Source organism: Melanostigma gelatinosum, assembly GCF_949748355.1.
Source record: "Melanostigma gelatinosum genome assembly, chromosome: 21".
Lineage (NCBI taxonomy): Eukaryota > Metazoa > Chordata > Actinopteri > Perciformes > Zoarcidae > Melanostigma > Melanostigma gelatinosum.
In genome coordinates, this window is record NC_136654.1 from 4,278,681 (window position 1) to 4,296,679 (window position 17,999).

General features: G+C 44.1%; 2 protein-coding genes across 2 annotated transcripts; one reads left to right on the top strand and one right to left on the bottom strand.

Annotated features, from left to right (window-relative positions):
• Positions 1-28: 28 nt before the first annotated feature.
• On the top strand, positions 29-4,285 carry chadlb (chondroadherin-like b; the record flags this gene model as incomplete). Its single annotated transcript, XM_079293338.1, has 10 exons — positions 29-193; positions 287-481; positions 662-817; positions 931-1,076; positions 1,320-1,601; positions 1,717-1,936; positions 2,199-2,472; positions 2,558-2,970; positions 3,128-3,294; positions 3,515-4,285. 10 exons carry the CDS (start codon positions 29-31, stop codon positions 3,813-3,815), a joined length of 2,319 nt encoding a protein of 772 aa, XP_079149464.1. The 3' UTR covers positions 3,816-4,285.
• Positions 4,213-13,748, bottom strand: l3mbtl2 (L3MBTL histone methyl-lysine binding protein 2). Its single transcript, XM_079293337.1, has 18 exons — positions 13,615-13,748; positions 12,629-13,087; positions 12,368-12,482; positions 12,046-12,179; positions 9,530-9,605; positions 9,167-9,246; positions 8,806-8,923; positions 8,250-8,384; positions 8,057-8,145; positions 7,702-7,948; positions 7,368-7,438; positions 6,881-6,985; positions 6,642-6,789; positions 6,406-6,488; positions 6,025-6,259; positions 5,771-5,833; positions 5,479-5,643; positions 4,213-5,406 (listed from the first exon to the last, which is right to left on the bottom strand). The coding sequence occupies exons 2-18, from the start codon at positions 12,977-12,979 to the stop codon at positions 5,012-5,014; spliced, it is 2,610 nt and encodes an 869-aa protein (XP_079149463.1). The 5' UTR covers positions 12,980-13,087; positions 13,615-13,748; the 3' UTR covers positions 4,213-5,011.
• Between the last annotated feature and the right edge of the window lie 4,251 nt (positions 13,749-17,999).

Here is a 17,999-nt window from a genome sequence, read left to right on the forward strand (position 1 = left end):
AAGTAAAAGCTGTTATTTTCCCCCTCAGATGTTCTCCCAGCTCTGTCCCGACAGCCTCTGGGTCCTGCTGCTCCTCGGCATCCCCGCGGCACTCACGGCAAAATGTCCACATCGGTGCGTCTGTGACCAGATCCAGCTCACTGTGACCTGTGTCAACAGGAACCTGACCCAAGTTCCTCCTGATGTTGACGAGGTCTCTTACTCGCACGCGCATTCCGACATTTCTACAGCGAGTTTAGTTCCGATCTGGTTCTGTCTATAACGTGGGACCCACCTTTCTTTACAGATCACGGTGAAATTAGATCTTCGAGGCAACGACATCCAGGAGCTTCCCACCGGGGCTTTCAAACACACTCCCTACCTGACTCACCTGTCGCTGCAGCGCTGCAACATCCGCAGGGTGAAGGAGGGCGCTTTCCGTGGCCTCGGCCGCCTGGTCTTCCTCAACCTGGCCAACAACAACGTTGACATCCTCTACCAGGTATCACAGTTGTCACAACCCTCATTTATTTCATCATTTATTTTAGTTTGTTGGGTTCTTTTTTTTAAATTCTGGATTGCCCCTCTTTATTGTAACAAATTCTAACTCCACCACATCCACAAGCTTTTACAGTTCAGCCATGTTGAACTTTTTGTCTTCCTTTGTGCTTTGCGAGCCCAGGAGTCGTTCGACGGCCTGTCCTCGCTGAAGCAGCTCATGATCGACCGCAACCGCGTGGAAGAGATCCAGCCCGGAGCTTTCTCTCAGCTCGGCTTCCTCAACCTGCTCTCTCTTACGCACAACCAGCTGGTCTACATCCCCAACATGGCCTTCCAGGTAGCAAAAGTACCTCAAAACGGCAAACTGAAAAGGTGGTTTGAGGACATGTGGGAAATGTCGCCTGTTGTTGGAGTGTCAATTTAAAAAAAGCCAACATTTTCTCCTTCCAGGGATTGCAGAACATCAAATGGCTTCGTCTTAGCCACAACTCTCTGAACTACCTGGCCACCGAGGCCTTCGCCAGTCTGTTCACGCTCACGCGTCTCAGTCTGGACCACAACGAGCTGCAGTTCTTCCCCACTGAGACCATGACCAGGTAGGCTGCCTGGCATGGTGACACTAGCCAGTAGCCTCTGTGATCTGCCACAGAGCTACACATTCTCTCATGAGGAATGCTGAATATCTACTGAAGGGAAAAAAGACATCGGTTAACATCACAGTTGCTTTGTTCCTTGGAGGGAAAATAGATCCGATCGCTCGAATATAGTAACATTTGATTGGACTAATAAAGCTACAATTTCCATCCTAATTTTCCACACTTCTCCGCCTCGCTATCCAGACTGCCAGAGTTGACTCGCCTCGAAATGAGCTACAACCCAATGACTTACCTCGGAGAGGAGGTTGTGTCCATGGCCAAACTGACCCACCTCTTCCTGGACCACATGTCCCTGCAGGACATGGCCAATACAGCTGTATCGAAATCCCCCAGCCTCATCCACCTGGACATCAGCTACAACCAGCTGCGTGTCATCCAGCCCTTCTCTGAAGGTTCGCCCAAGCTGGCACGCCTCAACCTGGCTGGGAACCCCATCTACTGCAACTGCTACCTGCGTCCACTCAGGTACAGCGGACCATTGTGGATATTAAAATGATGGCCGACTCACTCGGCCTCAGACGCTTTGAGTTCGTCAACCAAAAGGTCCTGATCCTCTGTCTTTTTCTTCACCTCACTACAGGGAGTGGTCGATCTGGAGCAAGGTAAAGCTGATGGGGACATGTGGAGGACCGGCCCATATGTCAGGAGAGAACCTGGAGGCCGTTCGCCCTCCCGAGCTGCGCTGCCAGAGCCAGGAGGCCATGTTGAAGGCCGAGTATGAGGATGCAAACAGGATCACGCCGCCACCCACGCCAGAGCCAGAGAACAAAGTCAAGTGTCCTGCCAACTGCCTCTGCGAGGTGAGCGGGCTGTATTGTGATTTAAGTCTTTAGCTTATAGCTTCCTGGCTTTAGCTTCATATGTAGCCTATAAACATGAGAGTGGTATTGATTTTCTCATCCAACTCTTGGTAGAAGAGTGAGTTCTGTAAGCGCATTTCTTAAAATGACGAACTATTCCTTTAAATCACTGAAACATTTTCTGCCAAAACACACGTCTGTAGCTGTTGAAAACGTGTGTCTGTGCCCCCTCCCCCCCTCCCCATCACCTCCCTGTCTTCAGGCCGAGACGCACCACTCCTCGTGTGAGAACCGCGCTCACACCAAAGTTCCTCGGGGTTTCTCTCCCAACACGCGTCTCCTCGACCTGCGCGGCAACCACTTCCACGACATCCCCAGCAACAGCTTCCCCGGCGTTGCCCAGGTCGTGTCCCTCCATTTGCAGCACTGCAAGATCAGGGAGGTGGAGGGCGGGGCTTTCAGTGGAATGAAGGGACTGATCTACCTGTACCTGTCGGAGAACGACCTCACTAACCTCAGCCCTGACGCCTTTAAAGGTACCGGTATTTACAATTCAAAATTAAATTAGATTAGAGTCGTCTCGCAATGCTCAAGTTCAATTTCTATAATCTAAATCTGCAGGCCTCCCTCAGCTGACTTACCTCCACCTGGAGAAGAACCGCTTCACCGGTTTCCCCAAAGGAGCCTTCAAACTGGTTCCCAGCCTGCTGGCGCTTCACCTGGAGAACAACTCCATCCCCAAGCTGGAGCCGGACGTCTTGACCGGAGCCGAGGGCCTCAGGGCCCTCTACCTCTCCGGGAACGTCATCGATCACGTGTCACCCAGGGCCCTGGACCAGGCCGGTGACCTCGATACACTCCACCTGGGAGGGAACAGGCTGAAGGAGGTGCCCACAGAGGCGCTGAGCAAGGCGGGAAACCTCAGAGACCTGAGGCTGTCTGGGAACTCAATTCGCTGGGTGGGGCCGAATGCTTTTCGACCGCTGGGGAGTTCACTCAAGGAGCTGTATCTGGACAACATGGGACTGGAGAAGGCGAGTGGGCTCTTGATGTGCTGCTACACGTTACAACAGCAGCCTTCCTCTTCTTTTTTTTCTCCAACCTGCACATTTACTCCAGCCGTAGAATCAGCAAAAAATGTATTCACAGAAGTTACTGAACGATTGACTGACCTGATCTCTCGTACTCCAGATGTCACAGACCTCCCTGGCAGGTCTGGGTCCAGGGTTGAGGAGCCTCTTCCTGGAAGGCAACCAGCTGGAGGAGGTGCCCAACCTTCACCCTCTCACTTCTTTGGAGGTCATCAACCTGGCCGACAACCCTTTGATGTGTGACTGCCCTCTGCTGCCACTACGCATGTAAGATGATTGAATGGGGTTTGAACAGGAGTCTTTAAAGCCTGCATCTTTTTATAAGGGATGATTCTTTATGTATAGTCTCCCCAATGAATAAATAAAAAACGGCATAGTTGCAGCTATGCTTGTGTCATATTTTAGCTTCTAGTACCAGTAGTTGAGATGGATTTTTTAGTGTTCGGGCATTTTTAATAAAATAATTTGATTTTACCTCTTCATCTAGGTGGATTGAAAAAGTCAACCTGAAGGTACGAGCCACCTGTGCCAATCCTCCCGAGCTGCGTGGTCGCAGGGTCAAGGACGTCCACGTCTTCAAGGCCTGTCCCGGGGGAGAGAGCCTGCCCGCCTCCCCCGCCGTCACCCCGAAGCCCGCCAAGGCGCCCAAGGCAACCAAACCCAAACCGATGCACCTCAACAGTCTTCGGAAGGTCAAAATGCTCAAAGCCAAATCCAAACTTCGCAAAAGTCTCAACACAAAACCGCCGGTAGCCAAGAAAACCACCAAGAGACGCAGCACGGCCTGAACCTGCTGTCTGTTATGCTGATGTTTTAATGAAACCCATGGACTCAACTCTCTGAAACTGTGACCTGCTGAGGCCGTTTCACATCTCCTGGCAGACCGTTTTCCATCAGCGAGTTTATATTTTTTCAGTACAGCATTTCTGATTAATGGCGTTTTTTTTAATCAAAGGAACCTATTCTGAGCACTCTGTCTTCCTACTCACAGCAGTCAAGCAACATCAGCAGCTCATCCAGCTGTTTCATTAGCTTTAGTTACTTGCTCTAAAATGATGCAGCCTTTGGCTTTATGCTAGTTATCCTTAACCACTACACCACAACTGCAGAATGTACTGATTTAGAAACCTTGAGACAACATTCAAATCAGAAAGTTGAGATTTTTTATTTTTTTAATCAGTGATTTCATATTTACAAAAAAAAAAAGAAGAAGACATCTGGATATAAAACAGGAAAAAATAAAACATTACAACAAACATTTGTCTGCTATGCCAACCCATAATTCATATTGACAGGTTTGATGTGAGAATAGACATGTTCAACTCAGTTAAAGCAGAATCAGTTGTGTAGTGGAACTAAGCTGGTCCTTGTGAACTACATGCAGTCATGATTTCAAGGTATTTAAAGTTATGACTCATAAACTCAAACCGTTTCTCATATTTGTGGCCAGTGAATCTTCATCAATAGCTATTCAATGGAGCTACGGTGTAGAATTACTTCCTCTATACAGTACTTTCATTGGATTCAAACAGCCTATTTAAACATTTAAACATGTAATACATGCACCTGTAATTTCATCCCACTGATGACAACCTTACTGTCTACTGTTGCTGCATTAGGTTCATTTCTTACTGCTGCTAGTTCATATTTAAAGCGTTCAACTGGCGAAACACACGGTGGCCGTTATTGCAATACAATCACAGGAACGTGCATGTCTCGCAGTGTGCTGCATGGAATCGGATTGTGGTTACAATTATCATTGACTGACTTCTTCATTAGAACATCAGCTTGATTGACTTGCTGTTAACACATCAACCGGGACTGAAATCGTAAGGAACATAACTTGTATCCCTTTTTTATTTGTTCTAAATATTCCAGCCTGCTTTTGTCTCTCATTTCGTTATTTTCGTTGTTTCTTTCCACAATGATCTCATCTTACTCCATCACAGCCAGCCCGATCTCTTCACTCGTCCACTTCATTCTTTCAGCAGACATACTCTTCCCATGTCTCCATACCTGCAGCCTCTCCTGTTGTGTCCTGCTCCGTGTTGCTCTCTGAAACTTCCTCCATGGCACTGTCTTCTCCTTGGCTCGGCTTGTTTTCGCTCTGCTCCATGTTGCTGTCACCACTAAAGCTCTCTTCGAACGATTCACACTCTTCTCTCCTTTCTACTGCCGGTTCACTTGGCTTCATCTTTGCATGCGCCAGGTTTTCTCTGCTGCTCTGCTCTGGGGACTGATGTAGTCTCGACTTACTCTGCTCCCCTCTCACCTCCTCTATGATTATACCAAGAGGGGCTTGTTGAGGGTTGTCTGGAGATTCAATGGGGGTCTCCGTCTCCATCTCCACCTCCTCCACTTTCACCTGCACTGCAAAGACTACGGAGACAGAATTATGTCACCAAATTACCAAAAAAGTGAGCATCGTGTCGTACAAGTTAGTCCACTTACTTTCCTGCTCCTCTGGCTCAGTCTTGGGCTGGATGAGAAGCTCTTTTGGAGGAAGAATGTGGTCTTCTAGCACAGGAGGACCGTCAGTGCCACTGACCTCAGGCTGCTGACCAACATCATCTTTGCCTTGCTCCTGAGAGAGCCTCTTCTTTGCATATTTCTTTTCTATTGAAAACAAAAGCAGATGAATGTTATGTCGTTATATAACTATCAGATGTAAGAAAATACTAAATGTGAATCTATTTTCTGTGGCAAGACACAGGACTCCATGTATTTCCAAGTCAAAACGTACTCCTTTTCCCATACGATAGGGCCTTGTACTTCTTGGTCTGTGCCGTCTGGCTTTCCAAATAAACTGGAAAACAGAATAAAAACGTCACTTTTATACAGCGTCAAAATCATCCACACAGCGCTAACCACCAGTCACTCAAACTGGAGGGGGTTTCTGCCTCATTTGGTCTTTGATTCCACCGCCTCATGTAAACATCACCTCTACAACACAGAATGGGGGGGGGGGGGGGTATTGTTATTGAATGGGGCTTTTACCGAGTCCCGGAGGAGGCTGGAGCTGGTAGCGCATGAGGTCGCACCAGCCGACGGGGTAGATGTCCGGGGACTGGTGGTCGACCCACTGGTCAAACTCATCCTCCCAGCCGTCGAAGTGGATAAGCAGCAGGCGGCCCACGTAGCGCTTCACGGTGGCCACGCACACCAGGCGCGGCTCCATCAAGTCCACCGCCTCCAGCTTCATGTTGGGGGAGAAGCTGTGACCCGGGTAGTCCTGAAGAAATAGACAAAACTGTAGTTTTCTTCGTGGATCAAATACAACCTTCTGACTCAGGCAAACAAACTGTGGATGTGATCACATTAATATGTTGCTAAACAGAGAGCGCGAATGCTGCACAAGGTTTGGACTTCCGGTCTTACGGCGTTAAACAGTCGAGCCGGTGCAGCTTTAGTGTTGGTCTCCTTCAGGTATTTGTCCCAGGTGAAGGTCTGAGAGTCATAGCCTGCCAAGACACAGAGAAACCAGGACGTAGCTTCATTAACAGTGTACTGCTTAAATAGACACCTTTCTAGAAACACGATGATGAAGCAAACTAGTACCAGCAAAAAGTGCGAGCCGAAGCAAAGACCGAATGGAGAGGCATGCTCATATTTACCTTGAGGTACCGTGAGAGGGATGTTGTTCTTTTTACAGAAGTCTACAGGAAGGATGGCATGAGACGAGGCGTGGTAACAAAACCAATCAGAGCCCTTGTTTGACACGGTGCCATCGATACCCACCATCAGGTAGCCATCGAACAGCACCTGGGAGGAGTGGAGGGCGGCGGAGACGCATAAGAAAGACAGACAAACGCAACACACATCACCAAACCGAGCAAAAAAACAGCAGTCTTACCTTGTGCACAGTGGACACACAGATGCTTCCCAGGTTGAGAGGGTCGATCGCCTCCAGCTTCACTCCTTCCTCGAAGAAACCTCCTGCCATGTAAACGAACCTGGGCTGCAAATCACACAGGGGTCGTCAAGAGTTGTGCTGAAGCAGCGCCATGTAGAGTGTGACTTGTGAGTGCAGATCATTGTCACATCAACGACGGCCAAAAATGCAATATCACTCATTGAAATAATGATTTGCAATTATGAAATGAGATCGAAATACAGAGTCAAGTGGTTTTTATTACTTATTGTATTAGAAATAAGTAATAAAAACCACTTACTCTTCTTACTTATATTAACATATTCTATTAACGCTGCACTGTTATCCAGTGTGGAATTACCTTCAAGGTTTCCATGGACGGACATTTTGGTAATAAATAATCCAAAGCAGCTTTTGCTTTTTGAATGAATTTGATGAATTACTTCTCGAGCGATGACAGTCTCCTTACCTTCTTAAAGAGCAGGAACGAGCTGTCGCAGTTCCCCTTCCAAACGCTGGACGCAGCTTCCACACTGGTTGCTATCATAAAAAAAAGAAGCATTTATTATTTATTTGTATTGCCGTGTAAACACACATCTTAAAGTTGAAACGGTGAGTTCAAGACAAGCGTGAGATGTGGGTGTCTGGTTTGTACCACTCTCTTTCCCCATATTTCCATTTATTTTGTTTCTCTTGCGACATATTCAAGCATCTTGCTGTTGTTGTTCTTTTACTTATCTCATGTCTTCTGTGTTTCTGTCTATATCGCGTGCTATCTAAAAAAAAACAAATCTGTGACCTACCAGGTCCTTTAATGGCATGACCCACTTTTCTGGACCAGCCTATTGGGTGCAAGAGGGGACTCCACATGTGGCACCAGAAATCGGAGAGCGTATTTTTGGTGGTGTCACTTTGGTCTTCGCACACCAGCCGCAGGCGGCCGCCGGTAATGGATTCTACGGTGGCCAGGCGGGTCCGACTCAAATGCTTGGGGTCCACCACCTCCACACGCATACCCGCTTTGAAAGAGTTCCTCATGTTCTCTGCCAACTACGGAGAGGACAGCAGAGAAGAATTCATTCAGTGGAATCAAAACACATTGGTGTTGTTTTAATTCATGACGGGTTACCATTCACGAGTCAAATGATTCAGCTTTACCTTCAGGTAGAAGTCAACAGGTAGAGTGTGAGCCCCCACAAGCTTCAACATCAGGTAGTCTTTCCAATCTGTGATGTTCTGCTTCACATCTATGGACACACAGTTTGTCAAAGTGGAACATATGCTGTTGCTAAATCCTGATCAAATTTGAATAAATCACTGTTTTTTCCCCCCCCTTCACCTCAACCCTCACCTTGTGGTGGCACCAGCAGTTTGCTCGTCATGGCGCACCATCCAATCGGGTTCACCTCGCCCGATACGAGGCTGCACCAAAAGTCCCGGCTGCTGTCGTGTTCAAAGCCTTCGTATCTCAACAGGGCTTTGTATCCTGGCGATACGGGACGGAAGGACATTAAACAGGCCAAACGATTAATTGCGACCAACATGCAGTTTTGAGTTTGGTGAGCTACGTGAATGTTTCGCTCCCGGTCAGCATGACCTAAGGGGCACACTGGTGGTTTGTCATTGTCGTGGCCTGTTAGATGCTGTAGATTAGCGGGATAGTGTGAAACCATTTGCAGGAATGTGAATCGCTTCACGCGTATGCGCGCACGTGCACAGACGAGATCAAGAAAGTGGGGACCCACTCATGGAAAAACAGATCCATAGCGCTAACTAGGGGGTAAAAACTCCGTGGAGAAGCTTTAAGATCGGTAACAAATAAGAAACTAATCGCAACAACTGCACAAATTCATAATCATAAAACAGATCATTCCATGGTAGAAAGGCCGGCAGACAGATGTACACACCTGCAATCTGGATGACAGTAGCAATCCAGTAGACTTTACTCGGCAGCACTGCGTTTGTGTTCAGGACCTCCACCTTTATCTCCTGAGTGACGTCATCCCACTGGGCACACAGCGGAGCCTGCAGGTGGGAGGTCAAGTGTTCCCCAGATCATCAGTGTGAGGACTTTTACACTTTCATACATTCCCTGGGAATCTCAAGTTATTCTCAAGACTGCTCAGAGTTTACTTCTTTTTTTTTTTTTGCAATGCGGTTTGAAATACTGTTTGTATGCAAGTCTAAGTTTTTATATAAAGTACAGTAATAACAGAGGCAAATCCCAGAAACATTTTTTTCTAATTACACTTCCCAGATGGGACTCACATGTCTGAAGCAGGACACTGATGCGGCCAGAGAGGTTTCCTTCTCCAGGTAGGCGCCCCATTCAAAGACTGCAGGCGGCGCTACAGAATGGAGAGACGACAGAGGAATCATACAGCCGAAGTCAGATTTTGTGTACACGTACTGTATGCAGCTTCTAATATTCCCGAACAAGCACCAAATACGAAGTCTTTGCAGGATAAATCAATGTTCATTCACAAACTCGTTTGGCCCGGTTCAGACCGTGTATCTTGTCGAGTACACTTGACTTCAGAATGTGTCTCAAATGTAGATACTCCTTGAAATCTGACTTTGTACTGCAATGAAGTCATTTAGATTCCTTGTGTGTGTGTTCAGTGGCCTCACCATTCTGTAGTGTTGAGGCTGGAGGGGGTTTGTTCACCTTGTTCAGCACGCTGGCTTTTTTTGAGGGAGGCCTTCCCTGAAGAGAGAAGCACAAAGAAGGATTGAGCAAAGTGGTCTCATCGTCCTCATCCAGTCATATGATTGATTTCAAGCTGTTGACATGTACTGCAAGGAAGTAGAGTGTTGAGTCAGATCCAATGACTGCTGTCAAGGGTGAAAACTTTAAAGAGAGTTTAACAAATGACAGTTCTATGTCCCGATAAGCAAAGAGAACACCGGCAATGAAACACCTGTGTCTGTCGTAAGATGGTTCTGTATTCACAGGTGAACAGCAAGATTCTGAAAGTGAAAATGACTACCAGAAGCTTTAAAATGCCAAAATCAATCAAAAATAAAACTTCACACAGAAAGAAAGACCTGACAACATGTTCTCCCTTTATTACAGAATAAACTAAATAACATCCAAGAATATTAGAAATGTGTACAATCATGTATTTCCAGCCTTAAAATGCAAGAGACATATAAAACACACACACACACACACACACACACACACAACACAACACAACATAGGGCTGCAACGAAGAATGAGTTTCATTATCAATTCATCTGCCAATGATCTTCTCAATACATCAATTTACTGTTTGGTCAGAAAATAGCAAAGTTGACCAAAGTTGATGTTTCAAATTGCTCCACAACAACTACCGGAGTTTAATCATCAAAACTGCATCAAAATTGACTTTATCGGACCAATTACTTGTTTCAGCTCTTGTTTGAATACGCCTTAGTTTTTGTACAAAATTATCTTCGAAACAAAATGTTAATTTAATAACAAATTCAAAGTTCAGAAAAACAATTAAATGAAAAAAAGAAAAGAAATGTAAAACACTATCTTATGCTGCAGTCAAATCATAGTCAGCTTTTTGCAACAGGTTTTTTTTTTATATTATTATTATTTTTAACTTTTTTGTTCTACAGTAATTACATTCTAAAATTGGAATAACTCTGCTTTTAAGTTCCTCATCGGTTGCTTTGCAGGTCTGGTCCTGTCTTTGCGTTTCAGGAGAATAGAATGCATGGCCACGCGGTTTTACATGCACACTAATCACCACACTTGCCTGTTGATGCAGGTAAGTGACTCCTACGGATGGGTCCCCTGTCTCGGAGGTGTGCGCGTGTCCGGTGGCCTGGAGGAGCCCGGCCCGGCGGGTCGGCTGATCCAGGATGTCGTAGCGGGCGTCCGACCCAAAGTGCTTCTTACTAACTTGGTGGAGAGCGTGGAGCGGAGTGTTTACAGCCATGTTGAGAGCAAACAGCCCTCGGCTCAGTGTCTCTGGGTCGCCGAGTGGAAACCGATGGCAGACGAGGTTCCGACGTTTGTAGTTCCACCGCTCATCGACGCAAAAACGTGTGCACCATTGAAGCCGCTGTATTGCACAGACATCGCCGATGAATTACAGCGTGCACAGAGTCAGACAGCCTCTCAGGCCGGGGCAGTGACTTCAAACCCAGCGCGCGCACTTTCTTTTTCTTCGCCTTTTTTCTCTCCAATGGGGACCGTTTTTTTCTTTGCGAAATACTGCCACCATGTGTTCGTAACTATGAGTTAATATAAGTACATATAAATATACAAAAAACAAATGAATACATTTGGTATACCGAATGTCTCTATGTGTACTTCCGAAGATATTTGTTATCTCAGGTTGAATTTTGTGTTTGAAAAGAATGTCCATTCGATGGATTGCTGCAGCCACAAAAGAGTCTTGGATTTGAATGTGTCTCTCAGTGAAACATCACATGGCTTCAACTACAGCTTTTCTTTGTCAACCTATCTTTGGCTGTTGTACAGACACAACATTAAACTTTGGAGAAATCACCTTTGGCTTTTGGAAATTGTGACATTTTTTGGTGTTTTTGTGACATTTAAGATGAGTTGAGTAATTGAGATTACATGTAAAAAAGAATTGTTAGTTGCAGCCTATAGTAAATATATGACCCTGTCAGAAAGAATGGAAAAAGATGACTTTTCACCACATTTTCTCAAAGTGTTGACAATCTGCATTTCACAATGTTTTGCACTCCATCACTAAAGTACTCATTTAATCTCTGCACTCAAGCAAGATACGCTGTGCTGATGTTGCCTGAATGTAAAACTCTAGTCTCCAATTTTCATTTCACCAAGCTGTGTGCATAGCAGCGGCTTAGTGGGGACGATGCACTCAGCTGCGTTATCACTCGTGGCCCCTACCGGCCAAGGGCCGGCTAAGAGTAGTGAGTGAGGAGTCAGCAGGCGGCCAATGGCGGTATGAAACAGGCAATAACATGTGTCCTCGAGCATGCAGCCATAACTGGCTTAGCCACGGACAGAGACAGAGGCGCACGGTCACACATGTGAGCGTTCGCATGGTTCTACTGGCAGCGATCATAATAAAGCTGTGGGTAGCTGCAAACAAGTACAAACTTTTGCAATTTGGTGAAAAATAAAGCTCTGCTTCAAAACTGAAAGATTTTGTCACCTGCAGTCGTGCCAGTACGGAGGACTTCTTGGAGTTCGATGAATAGGAGCGTGAACAGGATCTACTGCAGAAACGCTTGGTCTTTGAAAAGAAGGTGCGCGTAGTGCCGGTGGTGCCACACATCTCACAAACCACTGTAAAGATAAATAAATACAAGCATTTTGTATAGAACATCATCAATTGAGCATATACAGGTAAGATTGTTGTTCATTTTCGTGTTTTATCGCTCCTTTTGACTCTCTTTAAGATCATTCAAATGAACAGAAAATTGACATTCTCTCTCTCAACTCTTGTTCTCTCTTGTTCCTCATTTGCACCTCACCTGGTTGTTCTTTGTTTTTTTCCCCCCGCTTCATCCCTTCTCCTCCCGTCAGATGTTCTTTGTCACCTCGTCCATCAGTATCATCAAACTGTGTGGACGCCACTTCATTTTCTGCCTGTGAAGAGAAAAAAACAAGAGTGGTAAATAGAATATGTGAATGTTACTTTAAATAATAAATGCAAACAAAAGAGGCGTGTTTAAAGCTCTCAGAACGACAGACACTCACTCTCTCTGCAGTGAACCAAGGTAATAACTACTCACACTTGTGGTACGCTCTCTTGGTTCAGCAGTGATGCCTCGACGCTGGATAGCAGGGAGGCAGTTACTGCAGCCCACTCCGTTGCAGGAGAGACAGTGCGGACGGACGAACACAGTAGGAACAGCTCCCATCTTCAGAGTCAGAGCTGATGTGGCTGGACGGGGCTCAAAGTACTCCTTGCCAAAATGCTCGCTGCAGAGGTGAGAGTTAGGTGTGGCGACCCAATGGGTGCGAGTGCGCTGGACCTGCTTCTCCCATTTGCGAAACTCCTCAGGGTCCTTGGGGAATCGAAACAGCCTCACCCCATCTTCAGCAGTTTTGCCGCACCCGTAAGCAACACAGTGGTACGGCATCCTGTGTTCTGCTCACCAGTGAACCACCAACACCTCAGAGTACAAAGCAGGATCTACAACCAATGCATCCTTTCTTCTTTTCAGCTGTAGGGTGTTGTTCTCTGAGCTCTGCAGAGGACAGTGATGATTGTGTGTTACAATTAGCAGACACTTTTCTAATTCTACCACGAATAACACACTAAATGCTAGTCACAAGGAGCAGACACAGGCGGAGCTGGGTGCCAGTTTAGATCTCTATGCTTGTTCTTGCTCTAATATTGCTTGTTCTTACACGCTGCATTAGGTGATACAGTAACTCCTGCTGAAATGATTGGTGAATAAAGCCTCTGTCTGGCTGTTATATCTACATTAGAAAGCCTTTAAATGCTCTACATTTCCTCATCTGTTAACATTGTCTGTCATAAACGATATGAAAATTGTGTTTGATTGTTTGTATCGAACTAATTGGTTAAGAATCACAGCCTGACAATCAAAATATGTACATTAGACATTGAAACGTTACTTGCTTTCAAGGCAAACCTCCACAAATGAGAACTTGGAAACATTTGACGAATAAGTGCACACAAATTAACGTCATTATTGCACGCGTAGCATGCAAAATGATACTTTAAAATGAATGATGCTGTCAAACTCACTGTTTTAAGCAAATCGTTGCAGCCAACAGGTTTATAAACAAGCTGATCGAAACACAAACAAGACTAGCTCACATGCTACATGCAAGCTAACTGCTAATTGTGCTAATAGCACGTTTGTACTAATATGAAGCACTTGTTATTACTTTAAGTGGCTACTTAAATATATACTAATAATCTAGGCCCTAATAAAAACGTTTAATATGACTGAAAAACTATTGGGTATAAGTTGTTAAGTTGTATCTTTCCTTGGTAACGGTAGGTTGGCTCTTTGGTTAGCTCCACCTGTATCGTGGTCGCCTAACTTAGACGTCATCGTCATCTTACTTCTGGCGCAAGGAGAAAGCATTATGGGAGATGAGGTTTTAGCAGATTGGAAGGGAACACGAAATTCTTCTACTCTCAAATAAACCGTCGTGGAAATTAACTATGAACATTTACGAAAGCGCTGTACTGAAGAACAATGTTGTACTTTCAGTATTTTCTTCGCATGCCACCCTCTACTTCCATCGACTACTTCTCAGGGAAATGTTGTAGGATATTTACTGCACTACACTTTTCTGACAGCTAGTTATTTTCAGAGCAAAAAAATTGTGGGTCCTCTCCCAATAAAAATTAAAAGGTTTTTGACTGAACGTTTAAATCTTCTGAAAATGTTTGCCTTGTAAAATAATATTATATAAATCAAAAGAGCAGACACAGAAAACTTTTAAATAATGTTGAATCACTTGTATTTGCTGAGGAATAAATTACAGCACATTATAGCGCATATTCTCATTGTATTTGCAGCCACCAAGACAGTGAGGTGTATGATGTTTGCTTTTTTAATACATAAATAATGAGAAATAAATCAGATAATCAGTCATGGTGAGTAAAAACACCTTTGTGATTGAGACCAGTATAACTCCAAGTAAACCTCAGTCTGAATGTCATAAAAACTAAAAATGTATCTATAGTTAATTTTGGGACTATATTTGTGAGCATATTCAGAGTTTGGGTAGAGTTTGGGCATACAATTTAGATATTATTGATATCCAGAAATAACTTCCAATACTGACATCATAATCAATAATAAATTATAATGAAACATTATTACAAAGCATCCTTGTCTCCTTATGTATTCAGTTAGCGACTTCTCCATGGTTTCCTTCACCTGCTGCCCAGCATCCTCGTGTCTGTGCCAACATCACAGCAGCTTACTCTCGGAGAGGATTTCTTTCATGCTGTTGGATGATTATGGACTCCGTGCTGAACTGACCGTGCTGGTGGCAAACCCGGAGGGAAGCAATGTTTGTCAGTGGCTCTGTCCGCAATGAGATATTTTGACAGCTACATGTAAAATTGCATGGTTATGATTACTCCCTGTGATTTTGGGACCTTTCCATTCGCATGGTCACATGCATGGTCAAAATATACCCTTGAACATGTTTATCCATGCAAAACTATCCCTATAATATAACGACTGGATTTGTATTCAATTCAATCCACTGTGGCTAGTAATGATCCTCAGAAGATCCACACTAATATTTTTTGGGGACCCCCTGACCTTTCCTCTTGTTGCACCTTTGTCTAATATTTCCCCATCTTGCAAAATCTAACATGCAGTAATCAAATCTCAAAACTCGTGCTCACCAGTTGAACCCTTTACACTGACAGTAAATGACCCCAAGACTTTTACTGAGGCCACCCTCTGGACAAACTTTACATGTTGAGCATCACTATTGGGTTATAAGAAAAGCAAGAGCAAAATCTAAAACCTGTTCTTCGTTCCGTCCAATACTTTCAAACTACAGTGCTTAATAAACATTGCAACTTTTAGCAGCAGCTTCTGGGATTTAGAATTTTAGTCTTGTTGTCCTCGGTGCCAGTTTCTGATTACAAGCACAATCTGTGGTCTAAATCGAAATCCAAAACACAGAATTGGAAACTGTCTTCCAAAATTGCTTGACAGGCCTTTAAATACAGAGATCAATACAAGGGAATAGCTGAATTTAATCCAACGATGCACGCTAATGTTGTTCAATGCATGTTAACATCAGTAAGGATTGTCAAAATAGGAGCTAAACTGTGTTCTCGATTAAGATCAGCTGAGCGATTGAGATGTTTTAAATGTGTGCTAAAAACTGACTGGGCCTTTATCACAGCGAGCATAGGGCTTTTTTTCACACAATATGTTTGACTTGTTGTTGTAAGAAAAGCACAGGTGTTACTAATGATGGCTCTGTTGTATTCAAGTGTCCTAACATCCCATAGTGAGCCAGCATGCACAATACAAGGACCCTGAAACTGAAGGAGCTAAATGGAACTCGGACATCATTCATTTGAGTTATTTACGCCTGGGCTTTTCCTGTGACCTGACAATACGTCTTCAGTCTTCATTTTTGTTATTTGACAGTGACACATTGTTGGTTTACCGTGGTAGGCATGGGCCACTTGATTAAAAGAAGTCTTTATGTTTGAATTTTAACCAAAAATGTGTATGTGTGGTTCCTGTTATGGCTCGTTTACTGACCTGAGGTGGCAACTACTACAGGACATTGAAGGCCTCAGGTTCACAGTGTGTCCATTGATCTGTTTGAATTAGCTTGAATGCATATTTGTTCATCTTTGGTGATTTATAAGCATCTGGAACTTATATAATTGTTTCAATCCTTTACATCGATGTCTATTGTCTTTATCTTGTTTCTTTCTGTACCACATTGGAAGCCTTTCCCCCCAATCTTTTTAATGTAAGCACAATATCAACTGCAATGGTACAAGGGCCAGGCATGACTAAATGTTAAATATCATATTTTTAGATCCTGTACAAACAGGCTCTGATTACTTTTCGTCAACATTGAATGAAAAATGTATAAAGTAAGTAAGGATGATTAGTGGCAGAGTTGGGGGCAGAGTCGTTTTTTGCCCTGGGGCCCCCTGGTGGGTTAATCTAGCCATGGTCCTGTGACTGGGCATGATACCCACACTGCCTGGGTTTGAGTCCCAGCAGCAGGTATGTAATTTGTTAGCAAGCAACGTTTTCATCTTCACCAAGATGGTTTAGGACCTGTGGGGGCCTTGTGGAGAAAATGTATGGATTTTAAGTTTTATTTTTTTCATGAAACCTGCAACCTGTTCAATTAGAAGAGCATTTTTTTGTTGGAAAGATTTGCCGTCCTACTTTAAACCATGTCCATTGAGTGCACTAATTAAAGATGATGGATTTGTCTTGGTAAGAACTGGGGAGAAAAGCCCATGTTTTCGGACCACATGCAGGGTATACTGCATCCCCCAAAGGCCTGAATCCAGCAGGTTTAGAAAGACAGCTTACATATTGTGTAAGTTATTTACTCATCTTCATCAATCTGTAGCTGTAAAACCCCCCTCTTTTACTGCTGACAGCAAACACATTTGTTTTTTATTCTTTTACAAACGGTTCTTGTCCCACTGGACAGTCATTAGGAATACTAAGTGGTAAAACACATTCACAAAACTTTACTCTGAATTGTAGTACAGATGAAGTTTTGAAACATATAATCATGCAGAAAGACATACATGTTTCAGAGTATGCAATGGTGCAGTAATTAAAAAACGACAACTCAATGTACGGATCCCATTATTGTTTCGTGAATGACACAATGAATGAATGGCTGAGGAGCAGTTACATTTACAGTACATCGTATTGTATTCTCTATACCAGCTATAATGCTGATGTAAGGAAAGGTTTAGAAGAAAATGGCTATTGTTTCCATTCGGAAACCTAAAAGACTATGGGATGATTTGGATCAGTGTGATCCATTAGAAAAAATAGGAAGTTGAGACTCAAGCAGCAAATGGACTTTTACATGCAGCGCAAATACTCAACAAGTGGCCGAGCAAAGGCTGATAGCTGTTTTGGTGCTAGAACAAGACAGGGAGAGTATTGTTTGACTGAGGGAGCCAACTTACAAGCCTCTGCAGCAGAGTCAACCAAGACAGGTTGAGAAAATTGTATGACATTTTGGAGTTGTAAATGTATGCAAGGAGTCACCACTTTGCCCATAAGAAATCAAACAAATCCAAATAAGGCAGACATGATTGGTTCTGTTTGATAAGTGATTGTCAGTTATTGAGGAATCAAGTTACAAGTCTTTCCAGTTATGGATACAGTGTTAGTGTTTGTGAATCCACCTTGGTCTACTGCTCTAATTGTTTATTTTTGTAGATTTATTACTGGCTGCAAAGCTGATAAGTAATTAGATTACTTGCATTTAAAATAACTGTTGAATATAATACAACTTTAATCTTTGTTGAACCTTACCAAAAAGCAGATGCAAGTGCAGGTTGCTTGCATGGATGGATTTCATCATAAATAACTTTTTGTACATGCATAGCCCAGCGAATAAGCATTATACTTTATCCACCATTGC